The sequence below is a fragment of the Raphanus sativus genome, unplaced genomic scaffold (genome assembly GCF_000801105.2).
Source record: "Raphanus sativus cultivar WK10039 unplaced genomic scaffold, ASM80110v3 Scaffold1514, whole genome shotgun sequence".
Classification (NCBI taxonomy): domain Eukaryota; kingdom Viridiplantae; phylum Streptophyta; class Magnoliopsida; order Brassicales; family Brassicaceae; genus Raphanus; species Raphanus sativus.
Window position 1 is genome coordinate 9815 of NW_026616824.1, and position 11790 is coordinate 21604.

An 11790-nucleotide genomic window follows, 5' to 3' on the forward strand; every position below is an offset into this window, starting at 1 on the left:
CTGGGTTAAACCCAAAACAACTAAAGCCTATATGCTTGTATTTTTTTTTCTGCATTTTGATAAGAAAAAATTTGGTAAAAGAAGCTGACAAAAAAAAAACCATGGTAAAAGAAAAAAGACAGACACTGCTAGGTTTGTATGTTCGCTATGCTAAGATATTAATTGTTCTAAAATTTGCCTCCACCAATAACATTTGGCACATTTACCTCATGGTCTCTAGAGTTTGTCTGGACCACTCTCTCTCTCTCTCTCTCTAGCTCACGAGTCACTGACTGTACAACCCTAATTAAGGCTTACCCCCAATATGATGTGTTTGCTTGATACAATGGAAGATGAAGCATTGAAGCTTATGAAGAGATTGAAGAGGAAGAGACGAAAGATGAGACATCAACCAAAATGTGCTCTGCTAAAAGGATAATCAAGTAGAACATGATTGGTTAAAATATATTATATGCGTAATATTAAACCATAACTCGTTCTATATTAAGCATAGTATAAAATATACACAATAACACATATTTTTTTACTGCACCCTATAGATCCTGCAACAATTATTAAAAGTTTATCCTTTAATTTAACATTTACCATGAGCATCATCTACTTAGTACACCTTTAACTGCTTTTTTTAAAAAAAGACCACCTAAAATTGTTAACAAGGTAACCAGTTGATATCATGACGCTGTAGAAGTCTGGTGGTCTGAAATCTATGGGTTTTTTTTGACACAATGTTTTTTCTCAAAAACTCAACATACTTATAATGCGTATCCCCTGATATTATATATCAGTGTCCTTACTCACAGCCGTACCTCCTTTTTTGGTAAAAATGTTAAGTACGACTACGAGGTTGAGGGATATCTTTACGAGGCGGACACCGGGAATGGCCGATATCTACCGGGGTCGAGCTCGTGTTTTAACCGAAACTCTCTCCTTCACAACGGCGGCAATTGGTCTCCTATTGCTATGCTCTCCCTTCGGCTAAGGCAATGCTTGCGTAGATGATATCTTGCTTTATTTTAGCTTGCCTGCGTTTTTCCATACCTGTTCTTTTTGGTGTTGTCGATTGGTTTAATTTCTGTACTTATGCTTCTCCTATCCAATGTAGTCCAGAAATTAGTCCAGAAATTTTCTAGGGCAACCAAACAAACTAAGCTTACCAAAAAAGCTAAAAATAAATGCCAAGAGTTTTTTGTTTCACCATCTAGCATCTCCATCCAGCTGATCGATCCGATCTATTCAGATTTTATGAAAATGTTTGTTTATCTATCCCGACGGTTCATCTAAATGAACTATCTAAATAGATTTATGTTTGTTTCTTTAATTTCATTTACATTCAGATGAATTTTAGTAAAAAAATTATTAAAAGACTATTATTTTAATTTAATCATATGTTTGATATTAATTTTAACTATATTAACTTTTATTATTTTGTCTAATTTATTTACATTGAAATTATTTAAAATTAGCATTTTGACATTTATAAATTATTAGTTCATATAAATCTATAAAATTTTATTTAGATATGTATTAAAAATTTACTACAATAATAAATTCTAATAAACAAAAAGTTTAATAAACATGTAATTAAAAAACTATACAGTTTCAAACTAAAAATTTACATGTAATTAATAATTAAATGATTATAATATTAAAATAAATATAACTAAATGTGGAAAATGCGATTTTTTCATTTTTGACGGAAATTGGGATTTTCTGGTTTTTGACAGAAAAATGTCATTTCAGGTTATGGGAGGAAAACACGATTTCCAATTTTGGCGGGAAACAACTTTTTGGATTCTAATGGGAAATACTATTTTCATGTTTTGACGGGAAAATTAGATTTTTTTGGTTATGGCAAAAAATTAATTTTTTCGGTTTTGGCAAAAATACAAGATTTTTAGGTTTGGATGGAAAAATGGAATTTTTGGTAATAATATTTTTGGTTTCAAAAAAAATGAGATTTTTTGATTTTTGCAGAAAAATGAGATTTTTAGATTTGACGGAAAAAAACAAAATTCTTTGGTTTCGGTGGGAAAACGCAATTTTTGGTTTTAGCAGAAAAATACGGTTTTTAGTTTTAACAGAAAACTACAAATTTTCCGTTTTTTATGAAATTTTCCATTTTTAACGGAAAATGAAAGAATTTTCAGTTTTGCCTAGAAAATAGGGTATTTTGGTTCGGTGTTGCTGGCAGGCTTGACCTCATGTAATCTTCACCCACATTTTTGTTTCATAAGGCTTCGGTATTTTTTTGTAAGAAACGGCCTTCCATCATCTTCCCTTCCTTTATTAAGTTCGGTGCTCTGAATTTTTAAAAAATTTCTGTTTTAAGTCGTCGAAAAGTCAAATCGCAAAATGTATCCGGTACGGTTTTGGTTTAATTTAGTTTAGCTTCGGTTCAGATATAAATTTGTGTTTGTAAATATTTGTATAGCTTTCTTAATAGTTAATACTGTTCAGATTAATATGGTTCCATGTCAATTTAACTTTCGTTTCGTAATGCAGATAAGAAAGAGAGGGCATTAGAGTTTTAGACTGGTTTAATCTGGTCTGAACCGGTTCTTGTAACCAACTGTATATACTACGTAAGCGTATCACTCGAGAAGAACGATGCATGGAGAATTAAAAAAAAACAAGATTATTTATTAAAAAACACGTTACTTATTAAAAAGCAGTTTTATTTAGTTTGATATTCTTTTATTGCTTGGATACAACAACGCTACATCTCATTAGATTACAGCGTCCAAGATATTAATCACCTTACGAGGAATGGTGGGATTAGGAGGAGTGGGAGTGGGAGCGGGAGCAGGAGCAGGAAGAGTGCACTGACTTTGGCAACCTTTCTCACGGTCACAGTAAGGTTCAGTGGTGCCGCAAAATCCTTCCTTGCTGCAGCATAGACCGTTGGGGCAGAGTTTTCCATTGGCTTGATGACCACACTGCAGGACGGGAACATAAGGAGGAGGAGGAGGAGCAGTAGGAGGAGGAACATAATTGCACTGGCTTTGGCAACCTTTCCCACAGTAAGGTTTAGTGGTGCCGCAAAATCCTTCCTTGCTGCAGCATAGACCGTTGGGGCAGAGTTTTCCATTGACTTGACGACCACACTGCACGGCCGGAACATAAGGAGGAGGAGGAGGAGCAGTAGGAGGAGGAACATAATTGCACTGGCTTTGGCAACCTTTCCCACAGTAAGGTTTAGTGGTGCCGCAAAATCCTTCCTTGCTGCAGCATAGACCGTTGGGGCAGAGTTTTCCATTGACTTGACGACCACACTGCACGTCCGGAACATAAGGAGGAGGAGGAGCAGTAGGAGGAGGAACATAATCGCACTGGCTTTGGCAACCTTTCCCACAGTAGGGTTTAGTGGTACCGCAATATCCTTCCTTGCTGCAGCATAGACCATTGGGGCAGAGTGTTCCATTGACTTGATGACCGCATTGCTCGCCCTCACCGAAGGAAATTTGTATGATAAGTGAGAAGACGAGAAAGAGAAGCAGATAAGTTTTCATTTTTCTCTGAGTTTGATGGTTGTTCTAAGAGGCAAGTAGGGGTATATATAGCAATATGCAATACAACCAATTAATATTAAAATCTAATATCGATTTTCTAATACTGAATAGTTAGTTAATTATGTCGGGAAGAAAACACTGCTAGGTTTGTTTTTATATGTTTACTAGACTTACTTAAATTTTACCACCATATAAGTTCATTTGGCACATTTATCTCATGGTCTATTAGAGTTTGTTACACAATAGCTTTCATGAGTCGGTAGATAGATGGGCCACCCTCTCTAAGTCCATGAATCGCAAACTACTTCACTTATCCCTTCTACAGTACTGGAAGATAAGCACTGCATGGTTTCATAAGCTTTAAAGTTTCTTACTGTTATTAGGCTGAAAACAATCATCTGGGATAAACCAAAACAACTAAAGCCTATATATGGCTTGTAATTTTTTTTTTTTTTTGTGACACCAATAATTCATTAGAACTTAAAAGGCCTCAGGCCCAAGTCATCCCCAAGGGGTCCATTACAAAAAAAGCTGAAGGGCCTGTTTTGCCAAAAGATCGGCATCACAGTTGTGCAAACGAGAGATATGAGAGAAGTTTATCGCGACAAAAGTAGAGGTCATCTGTTGGATGTCTCTAACGATTCCAAAGATTTCCGAGACCTGCGTGTCGTTTAAGATTGCTCTGATGAGCGTTTTGTTGTCGGAGAACAGTTTGAGATGTGTAATCTCACGGTCCACCGCAGAGAGGATTGCTGATCTGAGGGCTAGTGCTTCAGCAATTAGGGGAGATCCGATGAAAGCCTGGGCTGTAGAGCCTTGTCCGATCCTGGTGCCTGTTGAGTCCGTGAAGATCCAGGCGAGACCTGCTCGTTTTGATGTATTGTCGAAAGCCGCGTCGGTTTTGCATGTCTTGAACGGCGTTGCTTCCGGTTGATCCCTCATAGGGCGGGAGATGGCAGGTAATATAGCTGGTGATTTGCCTTTCTTCTCTTGCGCAAAGTTCCATTCCCTCGTTAATCTGATCCCTTTTGTTGCTACCTCCATTGCTGACAGATATCTTTTCTCAAATAGTGCAAGGTTTCTTGTTGTCCAAATCACCCAGCAAATCCATGGTAGTATGAAGCTAGAGACTCCTGTCGGTGGAAGGCAGATCGCTTGTCTGAACGCAACGATAGCATTTTTGAAGTTTTCTCCTGTAGCTAGGTGAACTACGTGTTTCAAGGGGACCTGATTCCATATCTCCCTTGCGAAAGGGCATTCAAAAAAGAGATGAGTTGCTGACTCCACTCCTTTACACTTATAAAGAGATGAGTTTCCTCCTGTGGCTTGTAATTTTTCTTGTTCCCCATTTTGACAAGAAAAAACTATATGTTGCCTATCTGGGAATCCATGAATGAAATTAAAACCTAAAAGTGTGAAGAGGGATGACATCTCTTTGTTGAGGTTTGGAAGAATAGCCGGCCAAGAACTGTTTTGGAGTTTTTGTATTTTATGTTTCTTTTTTACTTATAAAACTGTATTAACAAAGATTTTAATTAACTTAAATTTTAATTAGTCTAGGGATATAATAGTATCAACATTAATTAAAAGTCTAATGGGACAAAAATCTAACAAAGTCCTATTGATAAAATCAAGTTCTAGATGTCCTATTTTTTCAATTTATAAAATTTGCTTCCACCAACTACATTTGACACATTTACCCCATGGTCTCTAGGGTTTCTTTGGACCTCTCTCTCTCTCTCTCTAGCTCACGAGTCACTAGCTAGCTGGACCTCCCTCTCTGAAGCTCATGAGTCACTAGATGTACAACCCTAATTAACTCTCATGAATCACATACCCCTAATTTATACGATGAGTTCGCCTTATACAATGGAAGATGAAGCATTGAAATTTATAGCTGTACAGCCCTAATTAAATGCTTATGAGGAGATTGAGGAGGAAGAAACTAAAGATGAGACATCAATCAAAGTGTTCTGCTAAAAGGATAATCAAATAGAACATGATTGGTCAAAATAGATTATATGCGTAAAATTTAATCCATACACTATATTTAGCGTAGTATAAAATACACACAAACATTTTTTTTACTGCACACTATAGATCCTGCAGCAATTATTTAAATTTGATCTTATAATGTAACATTTACCATGAGACATCATCTAGTTTGTACATCTTAAACTGCTCTTTTTTATAACTCTACACCTAAAATTATCTCGGGGGAAAACAGTGCTACGTACTTAAATTTGTCACCACCACCAAGTTCATTTGGCACATTTACCTCATGGTCTATAGAGTTTGTTACAAAAACGCAGTTGAAGGTTTAAAGTTTGTTACACAACAGGCTACCTTGATATTAATTGTTCTAAAATTTCGTCAGCCAACTACATTTGGCACATTTACCTTATGGTCTCTATTGAATCACAAGGTTAATAAGAAGGTCTCTATTGAATCACAAGGTTAATAAGAAGTTCTCTTATTCAATCAAACAATAGCTTTTAAGAAAATCACCTCAAGGTTTTAAGTTATCAAAATCACACAACACACTTATTTCAATCTCACGGCAAAGATAGGAATTAGATAACTTGTTGCTTAAGGTTTCTTCAAATTTACCTGTGCCATACCTGATAGTTGTGAAAGTTGAACTTTTGATTTTAAATTTATGAAAAATTGTGGGATATAAACTAAATACATTTTTGAAAAATACGGTCCATAAAATTTGTCATGAATTAGTATCAAATTTCATAATTTATGGAACTTTCATAACAGAAAATAGTTTATCATGATTTTAAAATGAGTTTGTAAAATGTTTTTCATGATTCAGCTGAAAATAACCTACATAATTACTCTGCAAAACTAATAAGTTAAAAGAAAAAATCCTCAAAACCCTAGGCAGTCGCCTCTTTTTCTCAGAATTTTTTCTTCTTCAATTGTTTTCTGGCCAACGTCCGGTAGCTTTTTAATTTTTATTCTTTTTCTTGAGAATTCGATCTATGTAAGAGCTTAAAAATCTATGGTATGTCCTGAAGAGTTTTTTTTTCAGATTTGACTCCGATTTTGGCAGAATCTGGAAGTGAAGATGTTTTATTGGGTGGTTTTCGGTTGCATCTGTGATAGTTCGATGGGCTATTCATTGGAAGACATGGTGTTATAATGTGAAGAGACAAAACTTGATCTTCTAGTAAGTATCAATGAATCTGATGCAGTGCTGCAACAACGGATTTCCGCATAAGATTTTCTCTTTTAGTCACCAAATTGTTATCTTTGAAGTTTTAAGTCTAAATTTTCTTAGGTTTTGGTGTTTTTTACTTCTAAATTAGGTTTTTCTGGTTTGTGTTTTGCTTTCAAATTGTTCATGGGGCTTCCTAAAGCTAATGATGAACAATATTGATAAAAGTAATCAAAGAAGAAAATCTCTCAAAACATGAGAAGTATTAGTATTAATAAGTAGCCGCCTGCTATTGTAGGTATGGGAACGTCTATTTATTTGCCTTTAGACTCTGATAAGATCGTCATGATATTGTTTTTTGCCAAAATCGTCATGATATTGTTAATGTGTCATTAAAGATCCAGGTGGATGAGCAGCCCCAGAGCAGCCGAAAGAGAGAATCTGAACTGAGAGATGGAACTTGAGTCCGCCATGGTGGAAGAGAAACCTCCTCAAGACAGTACCCAGATGCAAGTGTCAGTGTCATCACCACAAGAGAACGCGAAGAAAGATGTTCGATGGAGGCACTGCATCATCAAACGAAGACACCAAGCAACAACTTCAAAGTCCAAAAGATCTCAACGCTGGATCTATTTTGACCAACTCCATAGACCAGCACAGTTTGCAAGTTTGGGTAAGAGGATAGACGAGGACGAGGAGAAAAATTATGATGAAGAAGGTTAAGGCAAAACAGCACCAAATAGGACATAAATAGAGTAGCAGCATTTAGCGGTTAGTCTAGAAAATGCTTCTTCTGTTGTCAAAATCTCCTACCTGTTTCCATGTATTGTAATGAATCAAAGATTGTACGCCCTTTAAAAATTCTTTATCTATCCTTATATGTTATTCATCAGAAGTTCAAATATCTTACAAAGTCACATAAACCGAGGAGAATGACTAGCAATGGGGTTGCTACATGTGGTTGAGATGAAAAACACACCTTCATGGTTCTTGTGGTTGTATAGTTTCCGTGATACTATTCAAATATGATTCCATGTCAATTGACTTTCGTCTTGTAATGCATAAGAAAGGTGGCTATTGGACTTTTAGATTGGTTCACACCATATAAGCTTACCACTCGAGAAAACGATCATGACCGCCCTGCTGTGATATTAGGGACTGTATGCGATTTAGTACAACATTTATTTTTCCAAATACTGTATAGGGTTCTTTGTCTATGCAATTTTCTTCAAAAACGTTAAGAGCGAGAGGCAAATATTTCGTTCAGTTTTGTCCAAGACAGGCCCTAAAAACCGATGCATGGAGAAATAAAATAAAGATTACTTATAAAACACGTTACCCAATAAAAAGGAGTTTTATTAAATTTGATCTTCTCTTATTGCTTGGATACAAGAAAGCTGCATTAACACTCATTAAATAGCAGCATCCAAGAAAACCTTACTACCTTCACTAAACGGCCTTTGATTGTCACAGTCAACATTACTTCCAGGATCAACACCGAACAAGCCACAATACCTTGTATAAAACGATATCCGATCTTGGACCTGTGCGACATTGCGACCAGCACACTCTAATCCACCGTTAATGATATTCGTAATCACTCCATAACCTGGTAATCGCCCCGCTGAAATGTCGGCGGCCGACGGCTGCCACTGGTCGGTGATCACGTCGTGGCACGATGGTTTAGGAGCCTGAGGAGTCATCCAGAACCAAATTGCGGTTTCGAAAGCGATCACTGGGTCGTTGGATGCAATATCTGGCCTGTGTAGTAAGTCGAGTCCAAGGTCTCTCCCGCACTGTCCATAATTGTAGTTCCAAGATAGCATGATCGGTCCTCTTCCGTAGTAAAAGTGGCCAGGTGCGCATGGCCACTGGAAGTTGTTGCTATCACAGTAGGGGTTGCTTTTGTAAATTTCGTCCTTGAAACAGTATCCCCATGTATTTGCTCCGTCTGGTGCACTCGGCCACCCACCTTCAACATGTAACCGTACTTCTCATTAGTATCACTTAATATAAGATTTTAGGGGCTGTAGACGATTTAGTAAACGTTCAACAAATTTTTTCTTACAGAAATTTGACGAATATACATCTATGAATTTTTCATCAAATTTTTAGCTATAGACGAATGTTTCTTAAATTAGTGATATTTCAGAAATGTTCCCTTTGATATTAAACAGATTAAAATAATTAAAAATGGGTTTTCTGTTGAAATTGGGACAGGATAGCACGAAATTTTATATTGTTTTGTTTGGTTGTGCGTTACGATAGTATATAATTTTCATATAAATTTGAAAACTTTCTATTATTTTGAAAAAAAAATATTTTGTTTGCGTTTGGTGTTTTTTTTTTTTTTTGCGGTTTATCAAAACAAAATTATTTTATATAAACAAAAAGAAATGTGTTTTTGTATTTAAGAAACAAGTTATTAGTATTCTCAATGGTTTTTCAACTAAATTTAAAACTTGTGTTTGAAGAAAAATAATAATATCGAAACCGAAGTGTAGTGATCATTACCAGTGGTTTCGTGGGAAGTCTGGCCGAAAAAGGCTGCGATCTCCTTCTTCCTTGTGGCATGGTCTCCGGTGTTTCCGAAACTAGGGAAAAACTTAGCGGCGGTGATGAAGGCGTCGTAAGTGAAGAACCCTCTAGCAGGACAAGCAATATCGTTCATGTGCAAAAGCATTTTATAGAACTGATCTCTTGAAATGATGTCCGAAAGATCCCCGTGGGGACCAGGGGGAGTGGAGCTAGGAGGGGTGGGACTAGGAGGAGTGGGAGTGGGAGGAGCGGGAGTTGGAGTGCACTGGCTTTGGCAACCTTGCCCACAGTAAGGTGGAGTGTCACCGCACCATCCAAACTCGCTGCAGCATAGACCGTTGGGGCAGAGTGCTCCCCCGGCTTGTTTACCGCATTGCTCGCCGGAAGAAAATGATAAGAGGAGTGAGGAGATGAGAAAGAGGAGTAAATAAGTCTTCATTTTTCTCTGAGTTGTATGGTTGTTCTAAGAGGCAAGTAGGGGGTATATATGGCATATAAGCAATATGAAATATACATTCAATTAATCACATACTGCATAGTTAGTCTATAAAGTTACTAGGTTTGTTTTTTATGTATACAAGATTACTTAAATTTGCCAGCCACCAAGTTCATTTTGGCACATTCATCTCATGGTCTATAAAGTTTGTTACAAAATAGCTGGACCACCCTATTGCTAGCTCATATGAATCATGAGTCACTAGAATGTAGATAAGAGCAGTACTAGATTTGTTTTTATGTTTACTATACTTTATATAAAACTACTTGATTAAGCTGATGAAACACGGGTTGCCACAAAACTACTTCAGATATCCCCAATACTGTGGGTTGGCTTGATATAATGTAGATAAGAGCAGTACTAGATAGTTCGCCCTAGATATAGTTTCTCCCTGTCCCGAACTTCGAGGCGCCGCACCAGAGAAGATGGTCTTTGACGCCGGCGGCGACCTAGGTCGTCGGCGTCACCGCTTTTCCTCGTCTTGCTCGGTTCTCCTCGTCGGCTATGTTCTTGTGATGTTCTCTGTTTCGATTCCGGTGGCTCCTCCGCCGGAGATACCACGCTCGGCATCAAGTTCGTGGTTGAAGCTCACCATCTCTTCCATCGTTGGCTCATCCTCTCACCATCGTTGCTTCCACTGCGTCAATCAAGGTCGAGCCTTTGTTGTCGCCTCCTCTGCTCAACCCGCCTCCCCGCATCCTGTGTTTGTCACCACCTCCCGCCGCCGTCACCGTCCAGATCCATCTCCAGCTCCTCTGACTGCCGTAGCTCCACCACCGCGAGTCTATATCTCTCCTCACCTAGGAAGATTTTTCATCAGCCGTGTGCTTGCTCCTCCGCTGTTCTGTATCATCGCTTTACCTAACCGAAAGGAAGCTCCGAGAATCCTTCTCGTATGGAGACACGACTGTTCTAATGGGGTTAAACCTCCACCAACTGAAGCGCTACGTCCCTCACCCAATGATGGCTCACGCCCACTCAATTTGATTGTAGTTGTTGATTGGTTGCTCAGATGTAGGTCAGTAACATCTTGCTGGTCTCGGTACGGTAATGCCGAGGTCGGAAGTGTTGAACTGATTTCAATGTCCGCTCCGTCACCTAGCTCTTGGTGGTATCCGTCACCCGACTATTTCAAAGCCCCCTGCCTCTTATCCGATGCTTACTCACACACGCTCAACAGAAACGAGTACGTTGACAGTTTGCTCAAGTTTCTTCCGGTTACAAGTTGGCCTAGACACGGTAATGTCAAAGTCCGAGCTTCTGACCCGATCAAACCGTATGCTTCGTCCCCAAACTCCATTATCCTAAGCGCTTCGAAAGTGAAGCTAGAGTTGGAGATTCACCTAGTCTCTTTGGTAAGTATTGTGGATGTTAGAGCTGTTCATCTGCGTTTCAATGATAAACCCAGGCTTTCAAGGCCTTTTGATACTATTGCGGTTGAGAAGGACTCTCCCGTACCCCCTTCCCAAACTCTCATGTTTGGGTTTATCAACGTCGATTCCGACAATCTCAAGCTTGTTAACTCAAGCGTTTTAGGAAAACAAGTGAAGAATCATCTCTACGGGTTCCTTCTCTTTGAGCAAGTCTCTTCCTTTAACATGTCTATCTTATGTCTTTTGTACTGCATTTTGTTCATTTTACCGTCGAGACTAGCTGCTCCGGTTGTTATCATCTTATCAGTTCTACTTGTACTCGTTTAGCCATTTGGCTTTTAATATAAGTTCAGTGACAAAAAAAAAAAAAGAGCAGTACTAGATTAGATTTGTCACCAAGGTAACAGTTAATATGAGGACGTGTTGATACAATGTTAAATATTGCCATTTCCTTTGGCTAAACAAATTACTATATATGCATGGCTTTGTTTTACGCAAGATAAGTCGCAAGAGTTATAACTTGCAAGAATCACGTGTTGATGAGGAAATATAATGGACCAGATTTAATATTCATTCATGACATAGTAAATTTTCAACAACTCATGAGCATGACCACTTTTGTGTGTGAAAGGAAAGCGCAATGCTGATTCGCTGAATGTCTTATTTCTCGTTGGACAACAATGGCTCCTTTAAAGCAAGTTTAGAATC

The 11790-nt window shown here is 38.0% G+C and overlaps 2 protein-coding genes and 1 long non-coding RNA gene across 3 annotated transcripts; 1 reads left to right on the forward strand and 2 right to left on the reverse strand.

Moving 5' to 3' along the window:
- Nucleotides 1-2658: 2658 nt before the first annotated feature.
- On the reverse strand, nucleotides 2659-3509 carry LOC130504349 (lectin-B-like). Its single transcript, XM_056998967.1, has one exon. It carries the CDS (start codon nucleotides 3507-3509, stop codon nucleotides 2727-2729), a length of 783 nt encoding a protein of 260 aa, XP_056854947.1. The 3' UTR covers nucleotides 2659-2726.
- Nucleotides 3510-6274: 2765 nt separating this feature from the next.
- LOC130504350 (uncharacterized) lies at nucleotides 6275-7557 on the forward strand. Its single transcript, XR_008941234.1, has 3 exons — nucleotides 6275-6457; nucleotides 6550-6687; nucleotides 7074-7557. It is a non-coding gene; the product is annotated as an uncharacterized LOC130504350 (long non-coding RNA).
- Nucleotides 7558-8019: 462 nt separating this feature from the next.
- Nucleotides 8020-9652, reverse strand: LOC130504348 (endochitinase CH25-like). Its single transcript, XM_056998966.1, has 2 exons — nucleotides 9190-9652; nucleotides 8020-8647 (listed from the first exon to the last, which is right to left on the reverse strand). The coding sequence occupies exons 1-2, from the start codon at nucleotides 9650-9652 to the stop codon at nucleotides 8088-8090; spliced, it is 1023 nt and encodes a 340-aa protein (XP_056854946.1). The 3' UTR covers nucleotides 8020-8087.
- Between the last annotated feature and the right edge of the window lie 2138 nt (nucleotides 9653-11790).